General features: G+C 33.1%; 2 protein-coding genes across 3 annotated transcripts in view; both read right to left on the bottom strand.

Annotated features, from left to right (window-relative positions):
* LOC126882948 (neuronal growth regulator 1-like) overlaps nt 1-16,500 on the bottom strand; it is an 802,823-nt gene that overhangs the window by 485,975 nt on the left and 300,348 nt on the right. The gene's annotated exons all lie outside the window — the stretch shown is intronic.
* Nucleotides 1,289-15,688, bottom strand: LOC114324266 (uncharacterized). Its single transcript, XM_028272063.2, has 2 exons — nt 15,291-15,688; nt 1,289-1,885 (listed from the first exon to the last, which is right to left on the bottom strand). The coding sequence occupies exons 1-2, from the start codon at nt 15,640-15,642 to the stop codon at nt 1,389-1,391; spliced, it is 849 nt and encodes a 282-aa protein (XP_028127864.1). The 5' UTR covers nt 15,643-15,688; the 3' UTR covers nt 1,289-1,388.

Below are 16,500 nucleotides of genomic sequence, written 5' to 3' on the forward strand. Positions count from 1 at the left end.
AAAGTGTAACGAATAATTCACTTCATACAAAAGGCATTTGTGGATTACAATAAGGCATTCGTTTCCATAGAACTCTTGGCCTTATTAGAAGAAATGAACAAGACAAGGATTGATTCCAGATATAATATAGTACTCTTCAAATATATATTATACGACAATGCCATTATGCAAATAAATGGCTCAAAAGGCCTAAAAACAAGCGAAATAAGAACGGAGAGAGGAGTTAGACAAGGACACACTACCTCTACAAAATTATTTACACTTAAATTAGAAGGCATGTTTAAGAAGTGAAATTGGGAACAACATGGAATTAAAATTTTCAGATCATCTAAGATTCGCCGATGACAGTACTCATAAGCAACAATACATAATACAACAATACAGTAATCTACATGCTAAAGGAGCTTAAACAAAAATCTGAAAAGTCGGTTTAAACATTAAGTTAAATAAAATAAAAGTCATGACAAATTAAGATATCACAATTAACTTAGATGAAAGTGAAATCGAAAACGTCTAAGAGTATATTATATACCTACGTGGTACAATCAAACTAGGCAAACAGAATCAAACGGCAGAGATAACTAGAAGAACCCAGATGATTTGGGCAGCAATAGGAAGACTCAGTGATAAAAAACAAAAATATACCAACAAATCTAAAGAAAAGAATACTCAACAGTTGTATTCTACCAGTTATGATCTATGGAATGCAGACGGTGACACTTACAGAGGTATCAGCCAATAGACTGAGGACTACACCGAGGTCGAAGGTTTTAGAAGTAATTGGAAGAATTACGCAAATGAAATGGAACGGGGCAGGCAAAACATTGAAAGGTGGACGATAAACATTGTATATTGGAGACCACGCGAGCAAAGTAGTAGTAAAGTAAAGGAAGATCACAAAAACGATGGCTAGACGAAATCAGAGCAAAAATGGGGAAAAACTGGCACCAAATACTACAAAACAGAGAAGAATGGAGAACTCATTTGGAGGCCTTTGTCTAGGACTGCAAGCAAACAGGTTGAAGAAGAAGAAGAAGAAGAAGAAATTTGTGTATGCAAAAATCGATTATTATCTATAACAAGAAATCGAAATTGACTGGCTTGGCAACATTTAGCGCATCTGTGAATATAATAATTATTGTGTTATCATAGTATTGCGCCTTCGTTCTTGATAGTATAGTGTGACTGTCGTACTGCCGAAGCATTATTGCAGGACTGTTGAAAGTTCGCAAAATTTTCGAAAAAAAATATTGATGACGCGCTCTTAACAATAAAACTTTAAGAAAAAAATGTTTTATTATATTTATTTAAATGATACATGTACAAATTAATATCTTAAAATTATTTGAGATATTAACCATAAACTAGCCTTGCCAAAATCTTAAAATTTAATTGAAGTTGAGATTGTTTCCCAACTCAGTAAATAACCGTGACAACTCGTCTCGGTTTCCACCCCACTCTCCACATTCCCGTCCCAATAACTTCAAACAATCGCCCAAGACCTTTGTCCTCTCTGTCAAAATAAAAGGCAACTCCTGATTGAGGATACATCGCGCGTGTTGGTAGTTCATTAGGACCTCTTCGAATTGTTGCCTCAATTTGTTCAAGGATTTTTCGTTGATGTTCATCACTTCGAGAATAATTTTGAAGTTTTTTAGCGCCAATTTGTAGTCGTTCTTTCTTTGATCGTGCTCCTGTTTGAGTTGTTTTATGTGATCGTATCTGTTCAGAGAAACAAACAACTTCGATTTTATTTCCTCCAACGTTTCTAATTTGGAAGGTTCACATAATTTCTTAGGTATATCGCAACTTTTACCGCCGATCGAATCTTCGTAAGCGATGTATGTTTGTAGAGTTTGTGCCAAGCGGAAGGATGATTTGATTTCTAAAATAATGTTGAAAAATATTAAAAGTTAGTAAACGTACCGGGTGTCCCAATAAGAATGGCTCTCGGCCATATCTCAGGAACCGTTTATAGTAGAGCTTTCAGAAAAAAATATTTATAAAAAAAGTTGCCTCAGGAAAGGCCTGGAAATTATTTTCATAATTGTGGGACCACCGCTAGAGGGCTTAATTGAATATCAAAAATTAAAAAATCTAAATTTTACAAAATTTTCCCAATGAAGGGGCAATGGAAATCCGATCTTCGTATTCTTCATAAAATTCTACGCATATTTGATTTCACAAGTTTAGGTCTACCTTTGGAAACAAGAGGTGGGGGTGAGTGGGAAACTTGTTATGAAAAACTGGCTGTGAGTCCGGTTCTGCTTAATCAAATTTTGCAAATTTGGTCTTGTTGAAGACGGATCTTTTTCGTCAATGTAAAAGTTATGATTTCGAACCAACTTACTTAGTAATATGCCAGCTAGAAGGCGTTATTTAATTTTTTTCAGAAATCTAGTTTTATTTGGAAAATATTAAATACAAACATGCATTTTTAATACCATATTACAAAATTAGACAAAATTATCAACAAAATAGCGAAAACCACATGTTAATACCTTTTTCTATCTCGAGATATCTTACAAAACGTGTAAATTTAAAAACATAACTATTACTGTCACCGGTAAACGAAGTTTAGGAAAAGTAGTGTGGTATGGAAACAACAAAGAAAAATTTTCTATCTGTCAACGTATATTAGGTCTTTTCAACGCTTCTCATTGGTTTCGAGCCTCGTTCATATCTCGTATATGAATATTATACAGGGATTATACGGCATATGACAGAGGCTCGAAACAAATGAGAAGCGTTGAAAAGCCCTATTACAAAGAAATAAAAACAACTATTTAGTGATGACATAAATGTTCATATTTTTGGCCATCATTTTCGTTGCAAACATTTACTCTTTCAAGAGTAGATTGAACAGCAGTCTCAATTTCTGCTCTCGATATGCTTTGAATGGCGTTTAGTATTCTCTGTTTAATGTATTCTAGAGTAGTGTATGATGGGCAACAATTTGAATATTTAGGTCGTCACTAAGTAGTTCTTTTTGTTCTTTGTTATATTTAATTTTAATAGTATTGTTTGTCTTTATATTGTTGTTTTAATTAATTATATTTTTATACGTTGACATCTGTAAAATGTTTTTTTTTTTGTTTTTTCCCACAGCACACTACTTTTCATTAACTTAGTTTACCGGTGATAGTAACAGTTATGTATAAAATTTACACGTTTCTCGAGATATCTTGAGATATAAAAAAGGTATCGACATGCGGTTTTCGCTATTCTATTGCTCATTTAATGTAATTTTATAAAGTATGATTAAAAATGCATACTTGTATTTAATATTTTCCAAAGAAAACTAGATTTCTGAAAAAAATTAAATAACGCCTACCAGCTGGCTTATTACTTATTAGGATGGTTCAAAATGATCACGCTTACATTGAAGAAAAAGATCTGTCTTCAACAAGACCCAGTTTTCAAAATTTGATTCAGCAGAACCGGACTTACAGCCATTTTTTCATAACAAGGTTCCCACTCACCCCCACCTCTTATTTGCAAAAGTAGAGTTAAACTTGTTAAATCAAATATGCGCAGAATTTTATGAAGATTACAATAATCAGATTTACAGTGCTCCTTCATTAGGAAAATTTTGTAAAATTTAGATTTTAAAATTTTTGATATTCAATTACGCCCTCTAGCGGTGAATCCACAATTATGAAAATAATTTCCAGGCTTTTCCTGAGGCAACTTTTGTTATAAAATTTTTCATTTCAAAGCTCTACTATAAACGGTTCCTGAGATATGGCCGAGAGCCATTCTTATTGGGACAGCCGGTACAATAACAAAGCATACTGAATAAACTTTTTACATAAAAGTAAGCTTGTAAACGAATACGCTGTAAATGGATACCTTGTAAATGAATGTAAACTGTACCCAACGAATGGTTGACCTCAACATTTATTTGTCTCCCAAAAAAGAAAAATGCTAGAGAATGCACCGACACCGCACCATAAGCCTGATGTCTCACACACTTAAAATGTTTTTAAAGATCATTCATATACGCATTTACCAAACACTTGATATGGATATTTACTCCAGGGGAATAAGGTTTTTGTCGGGACACTTGAGCAGCCAGGTTGCAAATGGGTTTTTTGGGTACTATATACCTAATACATTATACATACAAAAATGTCCGTCACAGTTCGGACGAGAATTTTAGTTATTAACAAATAAGGGTCAAAAATGGCAGTTTTTTCGTTTAAATCGCTACAGGTAAAAATAAAATAATTAAATATCTTATTTATAGTATTCTTCTTTTAGTAGATGAGCCAATATTTAAAACGGCATTTTTTTAATTTTGGTTCGATCATTTGTTGCTTCGAAAATTGCAAAATAAAACTAAAATTTCGAAAATAAAAAATTTGCTATAACTTTCGCGAAAGTGACCTTACGACTTTTATATTTCAGAAAAAGTTGAGTCAAAGAGTCCATATACTGCACAAAAAAATATAAGACGATTCGTCAATTAGTTTAAATTTTATTCAATTTGTTTATCCCAAAGAGCTTTTTTTGTAATGTTATTGTTCCGAAAATAATAATTATATTGAAATTCTGTGAAAACCACATGAAAAAACAATAGTCTTGTTTTCAATTTATTGAAGAAAATCATTAAAAAGTAATTTTTGTCACTACGAAAACATTTTACTAAAGTAGAGTCATTTTTGGCTTGAAAACAATTTGAATAGCTTTGTTAATATTGACTGTGGAGTAAATTTACCTTGGAATTTCAAAAGCTGGTATTTTTGCACACATTTAAAAAAAAACTTTTCGCCTATGTTAATTACGGTCAAAGTTAGCCACTTTTATTATTTAATTCAGTTACTTCAATATACATAAAATTCTCCTGTAACAGTGTTAGTTACCATACTACTCAGAAACGGCTTGGCCGATTTTTATGAAATTTTAAAATTGTATCCTATGGGACTGAGAATAGGTTTTAATCTATTTTTCATACCCATAAGTTACAAAAAGGATTGCCCCCCTGACCTTTTTTGTTTATTTTTTTATTTTTTTTTGGACAAAATTGTCTATCTTAATTTTATATGATGTAGGATTAAAAAATACATACAACCCTTAATTTGCACTTTTCCATCACCAACCCCTATTTGTTAATACCTATCTATATATTTACATCTATAAAACTCTCCTGTCACAGTGTTAGTTTCCATACTCCTCCGAGACCGCTTGACGAATTTTTATGAAATTATATATGTATATTTGGTAGGTCTTAGAATCGGTCGTAATCTATTTTTCATATTCCTGAGTGATAAGGGGAAGTCCCCCTAACATTTTGAAATGTTAGGTGGGGCTTTACGTACATAACGTACTCTACAAGACTACGAGTACATACAATTTAAAAAAATTATGATCAAAATCCATCAGCAAGCTCTGGAGATATTAATTGCAGCATATGTTTGAAGAATCATTTTCATTTTTTGAGTGCACGTATTTTAATAATTTATTTCCACCGATTTCGTTAGAACGTTATTTTTAATGCTTTATTAACAACTCTGTTAAAGTTTAAAGTTTACTCAAACTTTTACACATAAACTATATACCTTTAACTTCGGAATGGCGCTAGTTGGGTTGCTTAATTTTTATGAACAAAGTGGCTGTCAATTAAATAAAAAAAGTGGCTAACTTTGACTCTAATTAACCTAGGCAAAAAGTGTTTGTTGAAAATTCGTATAAAAATACCATCTTTTCAAATCCCAAAGTAGTTTTAATCTGCAGTCAATATTAACAAAGTTATTCAAATTGCTTATGAACTAAAAATGACCCTACTTTAGTAAAATGTTTTCGGAATGATAAAAATGACTTTTTAATGATTTTTTAAAATACTTTGAAATCATGACACTTTTCTTCTTTCATGTGGTTTTCACAGAATTGCTATTGTATTACTATTTTCTGAACAATAATATTGCGAAAAAAAAGTTCATTGGGATAAACAAATTGAATAAAATTTAAACTAATTGACGAATTGTTTTAAAAATTTTTGTACGTTATACGGACTGTTTATCTCAACTTTTCGTGCAACTTGAAAGTCTTAAGGTCATTTTCGCAAAAGTTATAGCAATTTTTTTATTTTAGAAATTTTAGTTTTATTTTGCAATTTCTGAAGCAACAAATGATCGAACCGAAATTAAAAAACTGTCATTTTAAACCTTGGCTCATCTACTAAAAGAATAATATTATAAATAAGATATTTAATTACCCTATTTTTACCCGTAGCGATTTAAACAAAAAAACTGCCATTTTTGACACTTATTTGTTAATAACTAAATTTCTCGTCCGAACTGTGACGGGCATTTTTGTATGTATAATGTATTAGGTATATAGTACCCAAAAAACCTATTTGCAACCTGGCTGTTCAAGTGTCCCGAACATGGTATACTTTTGCCTTATTTCCCTGGAGTAATTGAAGAAACCCAATTTGGATTCCGTAGAGGCGTATGTACCCGTGGAGCTCTCTTTACATTCAACGTACTAATCCAGAGATCCTTGGACGTGAACCAGGATATGTACGTCTGTTTCATAGATTACAACAAGGCTTTCGATAAAGTCCGCCACAAATAGCTAATGGACGTCCTTAAAACAAAACAATTACAATACAATGACCTTCGAATTATAAAAAATCTGTATTATAAACAGCAATCACCCATACGTATTAACGAACACACATCAGAAGAGTTCGAAATTAAAAGAGGAGTGCGACAGGGGTGTGTATTATCACCACTACTATTCAATCCATACCCTGAAGAAATTATGAAAAGAGCTCTTGAGGGAGAAACAACAGGAATAAAGGTAAATGGAACGCCAATTAACAACATTAGATATGCGGACGATACTATCATAATAGCAGACAACCTTAAAGACCTTCAACAGCTAATGAACAAGATAGTTGAGTATGGAGAAGAATATGGATTATCAATAAACATTAAGAAAACTAAATTTATGAGGATATCAAAAACCCAAAATAATGATGAAAGCCTGACAACTAAACGTAAAACTTTAGATCAAGTAGAAAACTACAACTATCTTGGCACAATAATTAATCACACAAAAGATTACTCCAAAGAAATCAAATTTCGAATAGAGAAAGCAAGAACTAAGTTCAATAAAATGAGAAAGGTACTTTGTGCAAGAGAACTGAAATTAGACTTGAGAGTTAGGCTGGCAAGATGTTATATTTTCTCGACTCTGCCTTACGGGATAGAAGCATGTACACTTAACGCATCGACTACTAGAAAGTTGGAAGCATTTGAACTGTGGGTGTATAGAAGAATCCTGAAGATATCATGGACCGAGCATATAACAAACAACGAAGTCATGAGAAGAGTCAACAAAAGACTGGAAATATTGGAAACCATCAAGACACGAAAGCTGCAGTACCTGGGGCATGTTATGCGTAATGAGAGATACAACATACTTCAGTTGATTATACAGGGGAAGATCCAGGGCAAGAGAAGTGTAGGAAGGAGACGAATCTCGTGGTTGCGTAACTTGAGGGAATGGTACGGATGCACATCAAACGAACTATTCAGAGCAGCAGCATCTAAGATCAGACTAGCCATCATGATTGCCAACCTCCCTCGCGGAGATGGCACATGAAGAAGAAAAAGCTTGTAAAAGCATAGTAAATAGAGTTTTTAAGATGGAAAATATTTAACTCTTATGACGGGGTTTGTAAAGAAGGTTAACATAATAGGTCTGGATCCCACGTATGAAAAAAAGTTGATTAATAGCAAGCTGAAAATTTGTTAATAGCTTAACGGTGTTTAGTCGTACAAACTTTGATGTATAGGAATACTGGAACAGGGGAAGTATTAATTGTGGAACAGGTTGAAAATTTGGAACGGTCAGACCACGAAAACGTCAAATGTATTTCGTCCGACAGAATTTCCAATTGATTTGTTACCCTTTCATTAAACTCTCATGCAAAAATCAGGCTGCAATTTATCACCAAATGGGAATTATAATGAGTGGAACACGTAGAATATGTCCAACGACAGGAATTATGACAGGTGATTAGTAGCAGTCTGATTTTGGTATGAGAGGTTAATGAAAGGGTAACAAATCAATTGGAAGTTCTGTCGGACAAAATACACGTGACGTTTTCGTGGTCTGACCGTTCGAAATTTTAAACCTGTTCCACAATTAAAACTTCCCCTGTTCCAGTGTTCATATATATCAACGTTTGTCCTACTAGACACCCTTAAGTTATTAACAAAATTTCAGCTTGCTATTAATCAGCTTTTTTTTCATACGCGGGATCCAGACCTATAAGTAAGTAAAGTATGTCCTAAAAGTTATGGCGCAAAATTCATTGGCTTTAAGTTTAACAAAAACAAAATAATATTAAGTTGCCTTTGGAAACGAAAGCTTGTTTACATTGTCCGCTGTCAGTTAATATTAATTTGTTTTGAAGTTTTCGCTTTAAGATGTAGTATAAATTAGAAATAAAGAAAAGTATCTACAAGTTGGTTGGGCAGATAGTTACTCAAAGCTAAAATCTGTCAGGTTATGTCGTAATGAAAACAATCCACGCATAACCATTTCTGCACCTCGGAGGTAAAACTACATTTTGATTCTCCAGATGTACTAGAGGTCCAAAGGGTAGGTCATTTTAACCTTCCGATGACCAACCTTTTTGAAGTTATTCTTCTTTAGGCGCGATTGAGATCGCGAATTTTTCATAAATCTGCGCGCATGCGCACACAGAGAGTATGTAGTTCATTTCTATTCTTTCAAGATAGTATCTGTATCAGCGCAAATCAATCATTAAAAGAATATATTAGTGTTTTTAGTAAATGTATTATTTATTATAATTTTTGTGTCTTTGAATTTCTCTTCTTCTGTAGTAAGATAATAAAATATGTAGGTATAACATTTTTATCACGATACCACTCAATCTATTTGTCACCGTGTTGTGTAATTATATCCGAAACTTACGTGTCAATCACAGGAGACTCGGTGGTCTAGTTGTTGAGCGTTCGGTTAGAGATCGAAAGGTCCCGGGTTCCAATCCTGGACGATTCATCTTTTTTTGGTTGTTTTAATTAAAAAAATTTTGAAAGTGGTAGATAAGAAAGTTAGTTTAATATTTAAATAGAATACAATTACTTTATTAAAATTATATAATAGAAGAATAACTTCTTACGTGCGTACAAAGTACACACACATTCTTTTTTGTTACACGGATGACCAAGGGGTGGGGGAAAATGACCCCAGGTCAAAAATGACACAAATGACAATTAAGACAATTAACAAAAAAATAAAGTTCTTTTTTTTTAAATAATAAATGATGGTTTTGCTTGTTTTCGATTCAGAGGGTTGCACACCAGCTAGATAGGCCCTGTTTCTACCCTTTCAGGCGTCATCAGTAGCTTTCCAAAGTGTGCCCACCTCAAGTGTGTGAGGTGGGCACACTTTGGAAAGCTACTGATGACGCCTGAAAGGGTAGAAACAGGGCCTATCTAGCTGGTGTGCAACCCTCTGAATCGAAAACAAGCAAAACCATCATTTATTATTTTTATTTCCTTTACTCGGATTTGAGTACTGAAAGTTCTTCTGCTGTCCGTTTTTCCTAGACGGATGAAAGCGAAATGTGATCGTTTCCCTTTCGTTTTCTATATTCGTCGTCTGCTGTCTTATTAATTGAAAAAGTCGCAGATTAAGGATGTACCAGTAGGAACTTTCAAACACGAAAAATCTCAGTTTTCTACCATTTTAATTTATTAAATTGGTGGATTCTGCATCTGAGATTCTTCAATTTCTTTTTTTTAATTTTTTTTTATGGCATGGACTTTATGTCATTCAGCCAGTCACAACATGAGTATTAGTGCCGTGTGTAGTGTGTATGTTGAGTAAGTGTCTTGTTACTTTGCAAAGTCGACGTCATTAGCGTAAAACTACGTGGAATTACACATAATAGACGCTATCTTACAAAACATCAACTTTAGAATATATTTTTTATTCGTAAAATATAGGGAATTTTTTTATTTCGAAATATGAGGATATCTAGAATGATATTAAAGTCAAATAAAAAATAATAAGTTAAAAATTAAAAATACTTTTAGAAAAACATACGCTGGGGTCACAATTTCCCCCGCTTGGTTATCCGAAGGTTAAGCCCAAGACTGGGGAAGCCCAAGATGAAAAATAATTAAGACGACGAATTTACGAACAACTAAGGGATATTGACCTAAATTCCGCACAGGATCTCATGAAAGACATTCGAAGAAATTTGCGTCTAGTAGAGAAGAATGGTCCACTCCACGTTATTTGAAAGTATAGTTTAGTTAAGCATTGAGGTTTTATTTATGATAACTAGTTATTGTTTAAATAAATTTCTTCATTAACAAAATAATCCATACCTACATCTTTTCGAGTAATTAGGTCATGTCTGAGAGATTTTTTAGGGTCTAGTTCTGTTTTATAATGCACCCTACCTCATTTTCGTCATCAATATCTTCTCGTGTTGAGAGACGATTGAAAACTGTTTCAATTCTTTAGTAGTTCTTTTAGTTTTGAGAGACGATTGAAAACTGTTTCAATTCTATAGTAGTTCTTTTAGTTCTTCAAGTGTTTCATAACTCCAAGTTGTAAAGCGAAAATTTCTGCTTTCTCTTTATTTGTCTTTGCCCAACTTTCTTTAGGTTTCTTTATAGGTATAGGAAGATCTTTATATAATATAACAGAAGAAATTCAAATCCGTCGAGGAGTCCGACAGGGATGTATCTTATCGCCACTTTTATTTAATCTGTATAGTGAAGCCATCTGTCAACAAGCAGTCGCGGAAGAAGATGTTGGTCTAATAGTAAATGATGAGACGATCAACAATATAAGGTATGCTGACGATACGGTTCTCCTATCGGGAACGCTAATAGAACTACATTACGTTCAAAGTCTCATAATACTGTAACAGTTACGGTTTGAATATTAACTTGAAAAAAACTAAACTTATGGTAACCGCGAAATCAAAGAATATTAGAGCTAATTTTGTAATAGACAATACAGCGATTGAGCGTGTGTCCTGTTATATATCTAGGTGCTTTGGATCAGAGACGATACTGATCAAACAAAAGAGATTAAATACAGAGTAGAAATTGCTAGGTCAGTCTTTAATAGAATGCGCAAACTCTTTTGCAATCGTAATATCAACATAAAGTTACGAATACGAATGCTGCGGTGTTATGTCTTTTCCACACTGTTATATGGAATTGAGGCTTTAACACTAAAACAGTCGACCATAAAAAACATCGAAACATTTAAGATGTGGTGCTATAGGCGCATTCTCAAAATATCATGGATTGACCGTGTCACTAACACGCAAGTACTGCAAAGATTAGACAAAAGATGCGAATTTATAAAAATAATATAAAAACTAGAAAGATGGAATACTTGGGGCACATTATGAGGGGTGAAAAGTACTATCTTTTAAGAAATATCATGCAGGGCAAAATTAAGTGCAAAAGGAGTGTGGGAAGAAGAAAAATGTCGTGGCTTCGAAATCTACGTGAATGGTTCGGGTGTAGTTCGATTGAACTTTTTAGGCGCGCTGCTAATGAGGTCGCATTGGCCATGCTGATTTCCAATTTCCGGTAGGAGTGACAACTGAAGAAGAAACATAAGCTTTAATTTAATTTATTTTCTTTCCATAAGCTGTAGTTTTTTGTATCCTCACTTGAATTTAGCTTTTCGATATAGTTCAGGAAGCCCTCGTTTTTTGATAGGTAAACTTTTCAGAGTTTGGCTGCCTGTTATAGTTTGTTTTATCTGCAGGGTGTCTGTTGTGTATTGTTAGATCTTTCTTGGTTGGGGATTTTCTTTAATCTTCTCTAATATAGGAGGGCAATGACTTCTGTTTTGGGTTCTGATCAATGGTGGAGTTAATTACCACATGACATATTGTATTACTTCTGTAAATTTTTGTACATAGTAGAAGCGAAAACAGAATAGTGGTCTAGAGTTTGTAGGACAAAAAGGGGAAATTCACACCGCTAAGCAAGTACGACTTAACCTCATTCCTGTGTGTATAAATGCAACGAGTTTTTCGAAAAAGTTAATAATTTTATTGTACATATTTTGGGAGCTCGATAACTGGAATTTTCAATAGTTATTTATGAAACATTTCGTGAAGTATGGTTTTTGCGCACACATACGATGTTTAGAGCACGAGCGAAGCGAGTGCTATCCATCGCGTAAATGCGCAAAAAGTAGTTCACGCACAGTTTCATACAATATTTTATCTACGATAAACAAATAAAAACACTGCAACTCTTCGTCACTGAAATACATTTCTATTCTACAATTTTTGAAACTTTGACATTTAAAAATTCAAACTTCTTTCAAACCACATAACTGTCAAAACTTTTGTTGTAATTTATTGCTCACACGTCATCATCAAGACAACGCGAAATTTAAGGATATTTGATTTCATGAAAGTGTGCCAAAAAAACAGTACGAAAAAGTCAATCCCATTTAAAATACAGTGTTACTTCACGCACACTTTAAACCCTTCACGTACTGCTATTTATAACGAGAGTTGTCACAAACTAAAATCTTATACATAGTATCAGATAAAGTAGATAAAACTCGTTTTTGAAACAAACCAGAACATGAAACAGGCTAAAAGTTGGAAGAGTATATACCGTTTAAAAAACACAGTTGAAGATGAAGAACACAGTAAACTACACCTGGTATCAAATTATGATAAATAATAAATATGGTAGTGGAGCCCAAGCGGGGATTTTAGCAGTTACTAAAGCGCGTCAGATTATCATATGGGGAGAAACCTGGTGCCCTGCAGATGTACCTCTACCATATATTAGCTCTTAACCCAGGGGAGTTCGTTAACGGAGACCCGAAAAAATAATCTATCCTTAAAATACTCGAAAGTGTCAGATTAAGATAAGGTAAGTTAAGGACATGCCAAACAGTGTATATTTAAAAAATCTGACGATTTCAGCGTAAGGAAATGGGTGAGTTAAAAAGTTTCACAAAAAAAGCGAATAATTCGCGAAATGAGCGTTAAATCGAAAAACTAAAAAAAAAACGTTTTCAATATTTTTCAAAAATTTATTGAATGATACCAAACATTACCCCTCAAGGAGAGGAGTGGGGGGTAAATTTAAAATTTTAAATACAAATCCCGCGATATTTCGCAAAATAAATATTAGATCGAAAAACTGCAAAATACACTTAATTAATATTTTTGAAAAATCCATCGAATAGTACCAAACACGACCACCCACGGAGGTGGGGTGGGAGGTTACTTTCAAATCTTAAATAGGAGCCCCAAATTTTTATTCATGATTTGGAATTTTTGCGTAAAAATGAGCAACTTTTATTCGAAACATTTTTTCAAATTATGGATAGATGCCCCTATAATCGGAAAAAACGATTGTTGGAAATGGAAAATTAATTAGACAATGGAAAGTCCCCACTAAAATGGAAAACTTTACTTAACTTTTTTGGTTTTAGGACCTACTCTTCACAACCCAATGGGTCCGCAAAGCGCTCGAGTGACTGCACATTTAGCATACTTCGCTCCCCTACCGTTAAGTATGTCTGTGTTTTTTAAAAATTAAATTTTTTAACGCGATTTTTATTTTATTTTACTTTAAGAAATTCGCAAAGTACTGAAGTGGCATAGAGAAATCAGTGCACAATTTTAAGTAGAGGGTCATAAATGCAAACAGATTTTCAAAAACCCAAATATTTTTAATGAAAATAAGTTCCAATATTAAAAAAGCTTTTAGATAATCTAAATGTACATTTATCCAAAATTAATTCATAAGTGATTATTAAGCTATACAGGGTGTCCAGAAACTCTACCGACGAACGAAGATAGGAGATTCCTCAGATAAATTTAAGACATTTTAACCCAATTCTTCTAGTCCGAAAATGCTTCCTAAGGGAGCTAGAGCTCTTTGAAGATGGCGTCTTGTAATTAGTTTTTCTTAAATAACCCCAGAACGCGTTTATTAAAAAAAATGAAAATTGGTACGCATATTTATCTTCTAGTGATAAAGCGATTACATTCATTGTGAATTTCTAGTACCGGTCATAGGCGTCCGTTTTGGGCAGGGCAACGGTTATTTTATCGCATAACTTTTATGTCTTTAACTTTTAAGCATTTTTGACACTGGATTATTAAACTATGAGGTATTCTAGTACTAAAAGGTACTCTTGCTTTAAGTCGGTAGAACACACCGTTTTCTAGAAAAATCGATTTGAAATTTTTTCGTTTATTGAATTTCCAAAAAAAATTTCAAAAAAAAACATGTAGAAAAACGAAAACAGGTACGTTTATTTATATTCCAGAGACGAATCGATTTCATTAATTGCGAATTTCTAGTACCGGTCATATGCGTCCGTTTTGGGTAGGTGAAAAGTTATTTTATCGCATAACTTTTTGTCTTTAATTTTTAAGAATTTTTGATTTTAGATTAAGTATTAAATTGTGAGATATTTTAGGACTAAAAGTTACTCTTGCTATAAGTTGGTAAAATACACCGCTTTTTTGAAATTTTTTTTCAATTTTTTTTTCAAATCCAAAAAAGGAAAAATTTTCAAATCGATTTTTCTAGAAAACGGTGTGTCCTACCGACTTAAATCAAGAGTACCTTTTAGTACTAGAATACCTCACAATATAATAATCCAGTATCAAAAATGCTTAAAAGTCAAAGACAAAAAAGTTATGCGATAAAATAACCGTTGCCCTACCCAAAACGGACGCCTATGACCGGTACTAGAAATTCACAATAGATGAAATCGATTTATCTCTGGAAGATAAATATGTGTACCAATTTTTGTTTTTCTAAATAGAAGCGTTCTGGAGGTATTTAAGAAAAACTAATTACAAGACGCCATCTTCAAAGCGCTCTAGCTCCCTTAGGAAGCATTTTCGGACTAGATGAATTGGGTTAAAATGTCTTAAAATTATATGAGGAATCTCCTGTCTTTGTTTGTCGGTAGAGTTCCTGGACACCCTGTATATTTTATTATGTAAGAATATCTTTTATTTGGCATTTCCTAATCAAACGATTTTATCACTTGTACCCCTTAGCTTTCAATCCCTTCAATTTGTCTTATTTAAACACTAAATGCTCTATATATACCATTTTAAAAAGAAGCACTAAGTAATCATCTTACATATTACAGGTTATCTAAAATCGATTACTAATATACGAAACCTCAAATTTGTCTGGTCTAACTTAAATACCAATTTTCAAAGCTATAATAAATCCTTCTACGGTTAATTTTGTGCCGACGATACTAACCTAATATCATGCAATCCAAATACTGCATTATATTATCCAGCAGACCTTCCACTAGGTCGTAATTTCCAACTAAAGCCTGTCCCTCTAAAGCAGCGTTGGTTTCGTCCACTTGGATATTGGCCAATTCAATTTTCAAGTATTCGTATTTGGAGGACTGCTCATCATCAGTGTAATATTCGATCGTAGTTTCGTTAAGACTGACTTGGCTTTTAAAGGATACATTTTTCTGATTGCACTCAATTTGTGGGGGATTTTCTGTGTGTTCGGTTTGTTCAATTTGTCTGATAATTTGCTGTTTCAATAATAAATTTAGATTTTTTGATTTTAGAGGCTTTATAGCGGACTCTAACATTTTTATATTTAAAATGTCAAGTGAAACTGACAGTAGTTTCGACACAAAAATTTAATTTGAGTTTGATAATAATTTATTTGATGTGTGACTGTCATTTTTAGTCCAAGTAATGAAGCTTAAAAAAAGGACAAAACCTCGCAATTTTTACAGAATAGATCGATTTACTTGAAAATTTGAGAATAAGTAGTAGACAGTCCAAGAATCAAAATCCATACGAGGCCGAAAGGAGCTTTTACCATGGGGGTGGTTGCCACCCCATCTCGGAGTGGAAATTTTTTATTCCATTTTGACCTCAAAAGTTGGTAAAAACATTCATTCTAAGCAAAAAACCTTCTGTACATTTTTTTGATAAAGTTAGTAGTTTTCGATTTATTCGCTATCGAAAGTGTTAGTTTTATATCGAAAAAATCAATGTTGTTAATCAGTTTTCCGCTAATAACTCAAAAAGTTTTCGTTATATCAAAACAAATTGATTAATAAAAATGTACCTTTTGAAAAAATAAACAAATTTTTTTTTTTTATTTTCTTTAAAACCAATAGTAATCGAGCTAAGCTTTATTATATTAGCTCTCTTTCGTCAAATGCTAAATATTGTAGTTTCAAACTCAAAAGACGGGAAAAATGTGCATTTTTCGAGGATAACATTAGACAAGGAGAAAACGGCGGGTTCGTTGGGAAAAACATTCCCATGAGATTTTTTTGCATAGTTACATTCGTGAGACATCCCAGAATAAGGTTCAAGAAGTCGCCCACGTGAAAAGTGGGCCAAATTTTTTTAAAAAATTTTTTTTAATCAAATTGCAAAAAATCAATATTTTTGGCCCGGAAAATTTTTTTATAGGTTTTTTGGACCATTCT

This window comes from Diabrotica virgifera, chromosome 4 (assembly GCF_917563875.1).
Source record: "Diabrotica virgifera virgifera chromosome 4, PGI_DIABVI_V3a".
In the NCBI taxonomy this organism is placed as follows: Eukaryota; Metazoa; Arthropoda; class Insecta; order Coleoptera; family Chrysomelidae; genus Diabrotica; species Diabrotica virgifera.

Coding starts and splice junctions, on each gene's coding strand:
- LOC114324266 (XM_028272063.2), bottom strand. CDS start 15,642: ATGTTAGAGTCCGCTATAAAGCCTCTAAAATCAAAAAATCTAAATTTA. Junction 1,886..15,290: donor TTTGGATTGCATGATATTAG/GTTAGTATCGTC, acceptor ACATTATTTTAG/AAATCAAATCATCCTTCCGC.